Below are 12,457 nucleotides of genomic sequence, written 5' to 3' on the forward strand. Positions count from 1 at the left end.
TCCAGTTCAGTCAAACCATCGATCGTGAGCCACAAGTAACTTGCTTTATCGCTTCGGTTGGCTAACCTCCATCCCTACCACTAAGCTGATAAACTAAGTGTAAGATCTTTTTTTAAAGCAGAGCAAGTAGCCTACAGTAGGTTTAAAAATGGTGCGGTAGCTTTATAAGTTTGGTGACCACTACTGTAGTCAATATTTGTTGTCGTTTAATGAAAAGTTAGAAAGTTTAGTTTGTAGCTAAAATTTGGGATTCAATTCACCTAATTTTATGGAATGTGTTAGATTTCAAATATTTTAAAATAACATCTGCACATTTAGAAATTATAAAAATTTATTCCTATATATATATATATATATATATATATATATATATATATATATATATATATATATATATATATATATATATATATATATATATATATATATATATATATATATATATATATATATATATATATATATATATATATATATAATGTCACTCCAGGTCTTAAGGTGTAGTCCAACCCCCGTTACTACTCAGGAACATGGATTTTGAAAAACTTGCAAAAAACAGTATAGGAAGTTCTGCAGACAAGTTTTGTTGTCCATAAATATAATTGAATAATTTAAAACTTGAAATAAAATCTTTTTTGTGGAATGATTGGCAGATCAGAAAACTCTAACCGAAATTTTACGCAAAGCTAAACGATGGCTTTTGTGACTAGACTTGTTTTCCGAATAGATTGTGACAAAGAAGTACAAGCACACGGCGATATATTACTGCCGCTACGATTACCGGAACTTTCTCTAAAATTTCAACATTTCATAATATCTTTCTTGGTAGTAGTTAAAAAAAAATCTATCATTATTTACAAATTGTCTGAATTTCAATAACTTATAAATTTTAAGAATATAAAATCGTCTTCATTTTGCACGTCATTTTACTTATAACTACAATTTCGGAGTACAGTTATGAGTAGTAAGTAGGGTGTTGGTCTTTATATTATATCCAATCCTGTGAGTATTAATATTTTTATCTATAAAAGTCAATATCAATATTCCAGTGTTAGTCTTCATTTAGAAATACAATCATAATTTCGAATTTAATTACAGTAATAATTTGTTTAGAAAATCAGGTTTTAAATTAATTCAGTCCTATGAAGTAAATCTGATCATCATAAAGAACTTACAAAACATTGAAATCCTTCCATCTCTCGTCTTTGAGTATAGGTGAATGTTACTCCATTAGTGTCTCGCCAACTTCCCAAACAACGATATTCTCGTTCTGAAAGGGTTAAAAAAATATAATTAAACTTTAAAAAAGAAGGAATGGTCGTGAAAATAACATTTTAGTATAAACTTTAAAAATGACCTTGCATAACTTATAATAAAAGTGTTCTAGACATTATTCACATGGATGTCTGTAATATATTTATGTCTCACAAATTTGCTAGAATCATCAAGTAAAACGTAGGCAGCCGAACCACAGGCTTGATGATTATTAAAATGATTGCCCTGCAAGCATCGGCATTATTGCCGGAGATTAAATAATTCAGAAAAGAAAGCATATCTATTTGTAATCTTTTAAGCTCCTGTTTCTTTACCATCTTCAAAAAATTTGCTCCACTTCCTTAATGTTTTTCTTTGCTATTGCACATGAGGTTACCATTATTGTTTTTGTAGCTCCTACTATTGTTTGTGTAGTTATTATTATTCAGGAATATACAGGGTGTCCCATAATCCCCGCTCTCTGAGTATAGTTTTTAAAATCTTTGCTAAAAATGAAGCCAATAGAATAAACAGATTAGGGATCGCAAGTTAATATTCATGCGTGGAAGAAAAAAAAAGTGAATCAAAACTTGTCGAATCATTGATGATAAAGGCCTAAACCTTAAAACACGTTTTACCTTGAGACGGTATAGTATAGAGTGGTTTTGAAAAACGGCAGTTCCGGAAACATTTGCTCATAAAACGTCTAGCACATATTTTACAAACGGTGAAAATACTGCCTCATTAATCTGGTGATTTTTACATAAAGAAATTTTTAGGTGATCGATTTTACCATGATCTAATTCATTCTTAGTATTTAGATCTAACTTCGTATCAGTCTTTAGTTTTTTTTCTTCTTTTCCATCAAGAAAGAAATCCGGTACTAAAGTAGTTAAATAATACAAATTTCTTCGTACCTACCATAAAACTGTTTATAAATGTCAATCTTAATAGTCTCTTTTGATGACTCTAGGAAATTGAAGATCTCTTTAGATAATAGCCTCGTGTTCATTCATGCGAAGAAAACGAATATTCAATACGTTCTTTAAAAATGGCGAATTCCGAACGGTAAATGAAATAGCTTGAGGCCTGTCAGGTGACAAATTATTATGCTGATCGCCCTGCACGTATCGGCATTATTGTAGGGATAAAATTGCTGGAAATAGAAAACACCCCCAGAGGCTAATCTTTAAGGCTCCTGTTTCTTCAGCATATTCAAAGAATAGCTTCATTTTCTTTGCAGTATTTGACTGTTTTTCTTTGTTATTATACGTGTGATTACCTTTATTCTTTTTTAGATATCATTTTTATTATCTATTAAAAGTCATGATTAATCTTCAATCGTCCAAAAGCAGTTTTAGATGCGCTTACAAAGCAATATGACTTACGCAATAGAAAACTCAAAAAGTAATTTTAGACGCGTTTATGAAAAATAACAATTTCATCCATAAATATAAGAAACTTCATGATAGAACGCTTAGACCTTCATGGAATCGCTTTTGGAATCCGTAGCCTTGTAATTCTGAACCCAATCCTGACGACAAGGGGGCTTTTGGATCTAGCATTGCGACAAGCCTGGAATACTTTTTGATAGAACTAACACGCATTTGCATAACACGAAAACCTTCCGTGGTTAGCCCGACGGTAAGGAAATTCTTAGATATGATCCGTCTACCACTGAGGATATTATACATCAACACTGTGGGTTGTGCAAACCGAAAGCAGAATTCGTATCTGCTGGGATTCGAAGTTGGGTCATTTAACTGAGAGGCGAGAGAACTATTCCATAATCTCGGTTCTAAATAAACTGTTAATCTATATTATAAATTAAAATTTTCCATATTTCTTTTTATCAAAATTTACAAGTCCGGTATTACCTAGATAATTGCTAATTCGAACTGAGACAATTCCATATTTTTATGGTTTATAATTTTGTGATACAGGAAAAAAAAGAAAAAGAGCTTCATAAAATTTTAGAAAAGTAGAGAATTACTCACTACTAAAAATTGAGAAGACAAAATTACTGATTTAAAACAAGAGATTGTGCTATTACTGCGTTATGCTATTCTCCAATACGCTACTATTTTTAAAAGTCAAATTACAAGAATGCTCAGGGTTGCTATTCAAATTTGGAAGAAAAAAAATTCCCCGTGTTTTCCCTGTACACATTATACACAATATATTACGAGGAAACAATAATTACTGTGCTCTTGTGTGAGCTATATTGGGCTAACTATATTTATTAGTTTTAATTGCTGGAAAAAACAGCTGAACATACTTAAATAATGCTATTGTAAATGAAATAGGTTAGTATAGCTGAAATATCACGGTTAAATATCCCATAGATTACGCTTTGAGTGGACACCATTTTTTAAAAGGCAAAAATAAGAAACAAAATTCCCTGCATTTTCCCTGTTATTTTAGGTGATTTTTAAATTCCCTGTATTTTCCAGGTTTTCCCTGCTCTCCCTATCGAGTGGCAACGCTGATGCTAATATAAAAAACAGAACTTTTTATAATATAGATTTGTAATATAATAAAACCAATCAGATTAAATTCATTGAAACAACGAAAGAAGAAAGAAAAACAACTGAAACAAAGTGAATATTATTTTCGATTAAACAAGAAAAAATTGAAATAAGCACAATTTAAATAGCTACTTCTCTATATAATATTATTTAACAATAAAAATAAAAACTAGTGCAGAGAATGAAAGCACCGCATAAAATAATTTTTGGATGAAAGCATTGTGTAAGTTTCGAAATATGGAGAACAATATCAAATTTGAACAATAGATTGCCCTTTGATTGAAATGTAGCGAAAGAAAAATACTTCTGGAAAAAGAAAAAACGTCTAAAATTTTTTGTAGCATTTCATGCAAACCATTTTTTGTATAAAACTAATTAGTCTTGCTGAATAACAGTGAAAAGTTCTTTTTTTCGACAAAACTGTGCAGTAGACAGTTCAATTACGACTTGTTACACATGGGTGGACAATTAGTGCCTTGAACTTACGCCCCTCCGCAGAAAATGAACGGTAGCGGAGAAAGAACAAGTGCAAAAACATGAAAAGAAGTGCAAAAAGAAAAAAAAGAAGTGTTTCACATAGAGCTTGCGCATCCAAGTGTTGTAAATGGAAGATGGATAAAATAAAAAATAAAAAAAAATTGAGAGAGAACTTTTTATCCGTTTATTTGAACGTCGAATAGTTCCGAAGAACAATTATTAACTTGTAATGAGTTTCAGAAGTACGTCAAGTGTTTCGATTGACGTTCCAGAAGTCTCGTAATTTGTGGAATGAAGAATGTTGATTTGCAACATTGCAATCTCTCTTTTGTGAGATATCCCCTCCCCCATTCAGAATTTTATATAAGAAAATGGCAACAGTAAATCATTAGATTTAAAGTTTTCAAGCGACTTAAGTTTAAAAGTAATAGTTAAAAATGTAAGCAAGGTTAGAAAAATTTGAGGGATATTCCTTTTTAATTCCATACTAATTTTTTTTAAATTCCTTATTCCTTTTTAATTTTCTTATTCAATTGTTTTTTCCAAGAAAAGAAAACTATTTCAAAGAGATTAAAAAAAAAATAAAAAAAATAATTAGAGTTATACTACTTCCTTTCAGAAATGTAACTCTCATTTTTTCTTACGATTGTGCCATCCCTGAGGTTCGTAGTTTTCTTCTAGTCATATCACAAAATCACTTTTTTTTTGTTGAGGAAACTATTTTGTTGTTGAACTATCTTAGAGTTTACCTAAGATTTTAATTTGTGTTTATTTTATGTCGTATTTGTTCATCAGGGGAATTATGCCTATTGTTTTTGACGAAAGTCGCATTCTTTAAATGAAAGTAGCAATTTCCTCAATTTCACGAAATACTCGCTTGGCGCATTGTTTAGCTAACTGTTAGATCGAAAACAAAGACACTTTTGTGAATTTTGAGTATGCATTTTTTAGAGAGTAGCTAGTCTAATAAGCAGCTATTTTTCTTTATAAATCTAATAACTCATAATTAAGAGACAAAAATTGCCTTACAAATATAATTTTTACTCTTATAGGTTTGTTAATTTTCATAAATAACAAAATATAGAAATCAATACAGCTCAAATTTACTTACCTTCAAAAATTAAGGATTTATTTTCGCAGCTACTAACGGTGTAGAACATAACATCGGGATTATTACAATCTGAAGCCACCTTTGCACAAAATCCAGGATTTTCAGGTAAGATTCCAGTGTAATCTCCCATAATAGGGCATGGAAACATTTGAGTTGGCTTTAATCCTGCAAAAAAAAAAAAAAAAAAAAAAAAAAAAATTAATAATAACTCATTGCTATAACTTTCTTAGGATGTTGAGCCATATATTGATATAAATTAATTTTTTAGTATCATTTTGTTTATTATATGCTGAACCATATTGATATGCATGGATTTATTATTATTATCATTTTTTATAATGTGTTGAGCCATATGCATGGATATTTTTTATTATTATTTATTTTATGATGTGTTAAGCTATTAATATGAATGGATTTTTATGATATGTTGAGCCATATTGATATGCATAGATTTATTATTATTATCATTTTTTATGATGTGTTGAGACATATTGATATGCATGGATTTTTTTTATTATTATTTTTTTTTGATGTGTTAAGCTATTAATATGAATGGATTTTTATGATATGTTGAGCCATATTGATATGCATGGATTTATTATTATTATCATTTTTTATGATGTGTTGAGCCATATTGATATGCATGGATTTATTATTATTATCATTTTTTATAATGTGTTGAGCCATATTGATATGCATGGATTTTTTTTTATTATAATTTTTTTTATGATGTGTTGAGCTATTAATATGAATGGATTTTTATGATGTGTGAGCCATATTGATAAGCATGGATTTATTATTATTATCTTTTTTTATGATGTGTTAAGCCATATTGACATGCATGGATATTTTTTATTATTTTTTTTTATGATGTGTTGAGCTATTAATATGAATGGATTTTTATGATATGTTGAGCCACATTGATATGCATGGATTTATTATTATTATCATTTTTTATGATGTGTTGAGCCACATCGATATGCATGGATTTTTTTTAAATTTTTTTTTATGATGTGTTGAGCCATATTAACATGAATGTATTTTTTATGATGTGTGAGCCATATTGATATGCATGGATTTTTTTTATTATTATTACATTTTTATGAAAAATCGGGTTCAACCTATAAGGTACCAAATCTAAGTTAAATAATAATAAGATTAAATTTTATTCTTTATATAAAGAATACAAGAAATATAGCCGACATAAACATTTTCTCTGCTTTTTCTTAACACATAATGGGTACATTTAGTTTGTAACAAAAAATAAACTAATTATAGCATATAATATTATTATGAATTTTCATGCTGAATTAACATGTATAAATTATGAAATAACAAGTTATTTAAGAAAACTTGTTTTTCTTTTTGCTTTATTTTATGAGCTTTAGAGTGTTCAGAAATAACAGAAGATAGCGTTTTTAAAGTATAACTTTTCCTTGAAGACTGCATTATTTAAAGACTTAGTTGAATAAAAAAAATTTCTCTACTCACATCTATCTGATCATAATACTTTAGTTTTTCAACTTGAAATTCGCCTATTTTTAAATTTCACTAAACATGTTCGATCACTAAGCAATCGGTTCAATGGATCAAATTGATCTGTAATTTAAGCAATGGGAACCCCTGTCACATTCGAATAATTACTATAATAACAAAAACACTAATAACAAACTTTACTAACTAATTAGCGTTTAAATAATTGCTAACAATCTAATGATGTAAAAATTAGTTTATGAAATAACAGCTTAACAATAACATTTAGGTTCTAAGCTAAAATGGTGTTATAATTATGACAAATTATTCAGAATTTAAAAAATAAAAATTATCATCTCAAAGCAGATTAGGAATATTTTAAAAGGCTTCGACAAAAATATGAGCTAATTCAAGTAGCACTTTAGTGAAGGATCCCGATAAACTGAAATAAGGAGAAAAATGAGGACTTACACCCGTGTGAGACCCATGAATCTTTGCTAAACATCAGATCGTGACATAACGTGCCACATAACAACATCACGTAATGATCGTGACATAACGTAAATTCGTGTCACATTCGAACATTTAATAGCTACAAAGCTTGATTTTAACGAATTATTTACAGACTAGTTCTTAAAATAAAAACAAGCACGAAGTATTCAAATTAGTTTAACAAATAATATAACTAGTTTAATAGTAAAATTTTAATAAGCTAAAATAGTTTTATAATTATGACAAATGATTCTTATTTAAATCAATAAAATTTTAGCGTTCTCAAAAGCAGACAGTGATTATTTTTAAAAGTTCCGATATAAAAACAAGAGCATAATTCAAGTAGCACTTTATTGAAGGATCCCGAGAAAGTCAAACAGAAGCTCGTTAAAACAAGGAGAAAAATAAAGACTTACTTCCTTGCGTGACCCATGAGTCTTCACTAAACTGCAGATCGTGACACAACGTGTCTGAGTACAAATGACTAGGTTGGGAACCTGGGGGGAAGGAAAGAATAAATTGTACAGCCTATCGATAACACAAGGAATCATCGATTAAGAGTAATAATCAGTAAAATGAATCAAATTAAGATTTACCTATTTGGAATTCCATCACGTTTTCACTTCTTTTCTTTACCCAAACGCAGTTGTAGGATTCTTCACCGCTGAGGAGAAGAAAAAGAAAATTATTGAAATGATAAATGTCAAATTCTCTGTTAGAATAAATAAAAGATCATATTCCAATGCAACAATACGAATGCAATGTTTAGGCATTTCTAGGGTTTGGAGCGATTTAGAGATAAGTCACATTTATTCCAAAGGTGATATTTTTGCATCAAGGCATACTATGCTATTTTTACATCAATCGCATTGAAATAAAAACCACATTGAAATGGACAATAATATTTAAAAGTAGGTAATGCTAATATATTTGAAGAACTTGGGACGATGTAGTGATGATGAGTAACTTTTTTTTTCCAAATGTGACTTTTTTACATCAAATTATTCCTTAGTATTGTTGCAGAGGTACGATACGTCACGAGAAGTGACGATAGTTCTTTTGAAAGTTTTGACGAACTTTGACGAAAGTTTTGTTCGGAGAATATACCAGGAAACGATTTGGTCAAAGACGAGGAAAGTTTCGTGATATTCGAGCATTCATCTTTTACAACGCATCCTCAAGAAATTCGAAACTATCGATGGATTATTGATAAGGTTTTGCCTGAAGAGCCCAAAACATACAAGACTATGATCAGGAGAAGCCTGCTTAGAAGAACACTTGGTGCAAGTTTCAAATGTGACGAAGATTTTAATACCCATTAAAGAAGTAAATGATGATGGTTTGATCCTTCCTGTTGTAATCAAGTGCCAAAGCGCCACTCATTAGTTTACTCTGATACCAATAATGCGCTGGCGGAGGCCAATTGATTTTGTTCCACCCCTTATTAATTGTACAATATAATAATTGAAAAGAAATCACATAAAAGAGAGCTTACCAGTGAGTGGATGAAAAAACGATGAACCTATCTTCTTTGGTACCTTCTTCCTTTCTAAGACACGTCAGAGAAATCCTTTGTAGTCTGTAATGATCTTTGTATATTAAAACATTCCTCACCACCTGTATGCCTTCCCAATCACCCTGTACCCAATCAGGGAATCGACAGTGAGCATGAAGTACAGGACCTGGCGGACTTTTCTCCGGAACTGTTTAAGACAATAAAAACTGTATTCAATTTCTCTGAATAATAAGTGATAACATCAATTAGGATCAAACAAAATAAAAGCTTTAAAATTAATATTCCGAGATACCCTACTTTAGTATAGTGAAAGGTATTTTAATGCAGCGACGAATTTTACATAATGGGAAACAGGAAAGCAATGTTTTCACTATACCACATGCCATTAGTCTCAAATTTTTTTGGCCATAGCTCTACGACCCCTTGGCCGACAACTGGCTGCAGTAGGATTACTTTATTACTATTAATATTTTTTTTTTTTTACATTGAATGCATTTATTTTTTTGTTCAACATAATCATATCATAATGATTTTTTTAAATCTTTTTTTTAATTTTTTATCTAGTATTAGACTAGGGAAATTCTGATAAATATTGCATAATATACATTTCTCACTTACAAGGAGTCAAAATCAATGATTCGTAGCCATCTGTAGCAGATCTGAGTTGGTTATAACATGTTGAATCAGCTGAAAGCGACACAAATACTCGACCAGTTAACGGATCAACTCTGTAGATCTAGAAAAAGAAAGAAGCAACAAAATCATAGATAAGTATTTGTCATAATAAATGTAGGCAATACGAGTATTAACAAGTTATCATAGAATTAACTTTGCTGCTATTAATGGTTGAAACATTAAAATACTTACTCCACATCTGAATTTAAATCTTTCTTCTGAGTCCTCCTTCAGTTCCATAAGTGCAAGATAACGATCATTATTTGGACCAGCCCAATCCCCTAAACATCGGAAGTTGACATCTGCAAAAGAAAAATTATATTTTACAGTACAATGCACACATTAGACAAGGTTTTTTATGCGTATCATTTTTAAAATATTGATAATCGTATGATAAGCACAAAATTGGTCACAGGTTTATTTGTCGAGTAGAAACCGAGGGTCAATTTAAAACATCAAATAATGACTTAATGCATGAAAAGTTATAAAAAAGTAATGGTTTTGATTTAAAATTAAGATTACAATAAGTATAAAATGTTAATGGAAAAAATTATGCAAAAATATTGACAATGCAAAAAAAAAAAAAAAAAAAAAAAGACGAATTGAACACATTTATTTACTTAAAATATTTAGAAATTTTAGTTTGAATAAATTTTTTTCTTCTCAGCGCAAACAATAAATTTTCGTTATTAGTAACAGTTTGCTGTTCATTTTCTATAACCTCTTTTGAATTCAGTAAGTTCTTTCATGATTTCGAGGCCTTCCTCTAATGTTAGCAATGGTTGCGGTTCCGGTTGATGGTTGATTACTTCGCCCTTATTCAGCTTTGCAACCATTTCCTTGAAACAACACAACATTTAGCATTTTTATTAACTGATGTAAAAGAGCTGCGGTGGTTCAAAGAAAAAAGCTCTCGCATGAGGTGACCTGGGTTCGAATCCTAGCAATGGCAGGCTGATATGAATTCCACACCCAGCTCACACCCACCACGTAACACAAATGCGGTTTATTTCCATCAAAAAGTCCCCCACGAAGGCAAATTTCTTCCAATACCTGATCCACGAGTTCCCTTATCTTCTGGATTGGGTTCAAAATTACAAATCTATGGAGTTAAACATTGGTTGTCGTAAACTCAGAAAATTAGGTCGGCTGTTCAACGAAGGTTATAAAATAAAAATAAAACTGATGCATAAACATCAAATGTTCTGTTTGAAGAGTTTTCCCTCATACTGTAACAAATACTCATTTTTTTAATCCTTCGCATGTTACTGTTTTTCTTCTCAAAACAGAGTAACTTCGATATTTTTTAAAAATTATCTGCCGAATATTTGAACGATATAAGCGGCAATATTCGAGTTTCAAAAACGATCTAAACGAGTACTCTTGGCATTAGAAGAATGGCATTTGTGATGAAACCGTTAAAACAAGACGATATATACAGGAAAGCGAATGATAGATCGAGGTTTGGCTACATTTTACTCTCAGCTTCTTACAGTTTCGAGATGTTAGAAAAAGTGTGAAACGAATATTCCTGACCAAATATTATGCATAAAATCTATTTCTGGTTTAAATGAAAAGCCTAAAAAATTTAAATAAACTTCGATTTTTTTAGATACTTACCCATATTAGGGAAGGAGCATTGACGAAACTTGACCCCCAAGACATTACCGTCAGGGCAGTTTGACAGTTCTGACAAGGTTTGGTCACATCGAAATTCTCCATTGCTAGCTGTGTAAGTAAACCTAAACTTTCCACTTATTGGACAGAAAACTTGTTCGTGAGGTGAATTGCTGGTTAAATCTTGCTTTCCTGCAAAACATTTCGATTACTTGTAGAGACATTTTTAGCACACTAAAATTTTATTTGCAAAGAAATCGAAAATCTAACTAAACAGTTTAAACACTTTTATCATTTAATAAGTACCACTGGCCCTAGAGGGGTTATTTGAACCTAAAACGATGAAATGAATTCAGGCACTGACTTGATGAAGTAATGGAAGTAGTTCTTAGTTTTTCCGCAATTTAACAACACTTTACAGACCCGGGAGCAATCCATGTAATTTAATGAGATAAACATGGGTTCAGTAGAGGTTATAGTTATTCCCTACAAACGTGCTTTGAGTTTCTTTGCCATCAACTTTTATGCTCAATTATATTTTACTCATTGTATTATGTTCAATGAGCAGTGTATTCCCTTTTTCAGTTAATGGCATAATTTTATTTGTTAAACAGAATGAACTGAGCGCGAAAAATTAAGCTCTATCTATTATTAATAATTTAACTACAATTACTTCCAAAAATTTTGAAGAAGAAATAAAAATTTATTTTTAAAAAAAATGCCATGTAGTTGGAAGCTAGAGACTACGTCTCATGCTTCATCGAATAATTTATTCAGCCAGAATACTTCCTGCTTCAATATTTCTGCTGATATCTCCACTACTCTGTAGTTCATAAACAAGCAGGCTTTTTTTTTTCCTTCATGGCCCGGGCATGGCACTCAGAGCGAAGCTCAGAGTACGGGGTGCAAATGACTTCGAAAATTACTACCTTAGTAGCCAGGATGTTGCCACTCCCAATACTATAGGCCTCGACTAAACAAATCTTTAGCGTTCCGTTTGCTGTTAAGAAGCGTAAATCACCTCAGCCGTCGGGTGATCCCTCTAATTTTCTCAAAACCTGATCATTTTATTGCTTTCTTTTTTAAATTATTTATTTCCTCCAACTTAAAAGGATCTGGCAACCGGTGGCAAGTTATAGTCTCGTTTTGTGAAACTGTTCTGCTGAAAGACACAAAATGATGGCTGCCGTCTATGTATTTTTTGGACGAAAAGAAGGTAGGTTGAGGAGTTTTCCTCCTTCGAAACGATAAAGATCTCAATTGCCTTTAATATGTCATTATACCCTTTCGTTTCTGCCCTTGTTTGGACAGTAT

At 30.8% G+C, this 12,457-nt stretch overlaps 1 protein-coding gene across 2 annotated transcripts in view; it reads right to left on the reverse strand.

Annotated features, from left to right (window-relative positions):
* The window catches only part of LOC107436691 (uncharacterized), a 60,636-nt gene that overhangs the window by 4,370 nt on the left and 43,809 nt on the right, over positions 1-12,457 (reverse strand). For both annotated transcript variants that reach the window (XM_016048491.5, XM_071181513.2), the window contains exons 5-12: positions 11,147-11,335; positions 9,719-9,828; positions 9,470-9,587; positions 8,831-9,038; positions 7,932-7,999; positions 7,752-7,832; positions 5,371-5,535; positions 1,176-1,270 (exon numbers count right to left, since the gene is read on the reverse strand). In XM_016048491.5, coding sequence (XP_015903977.1) covers positions 1,176-1,270; positions 5,371-5,535; positions 7,752-7,832; positions 7,932-7,999; positions 8,831-9,038; positions 9,470-9,587; positions 9,719-9,828; positions 11,147-11,335 — 1,034 coding nt within the window. The remainder of the gene's footprint in view (positions 1-1,175; positions 1,271-5,370; positions 5,536-7,751; positions 7,833-7,931; positions 8,000-8,830; positions 9,039-9,469; positions 9,588-9,718; positions 9,829-11,146; positions 11,336-12,457) is intronic.

This window comes from Parasteatoda tepidariorum, chromosome 3 (genome assembly GCF_982258835.1).
Source record: "Parasteatoda tepidariorum strain Cologne lab strain chromosome 3, Ptep-v5.0, whole genome shotgun sequence".
Lineage (NCBI taxonomy): Eukaryota > Metazoa > Arthropoda > Arachnida > Araneae > Theridiidae > Parasteatoda > Parasteatoda tepidariorum.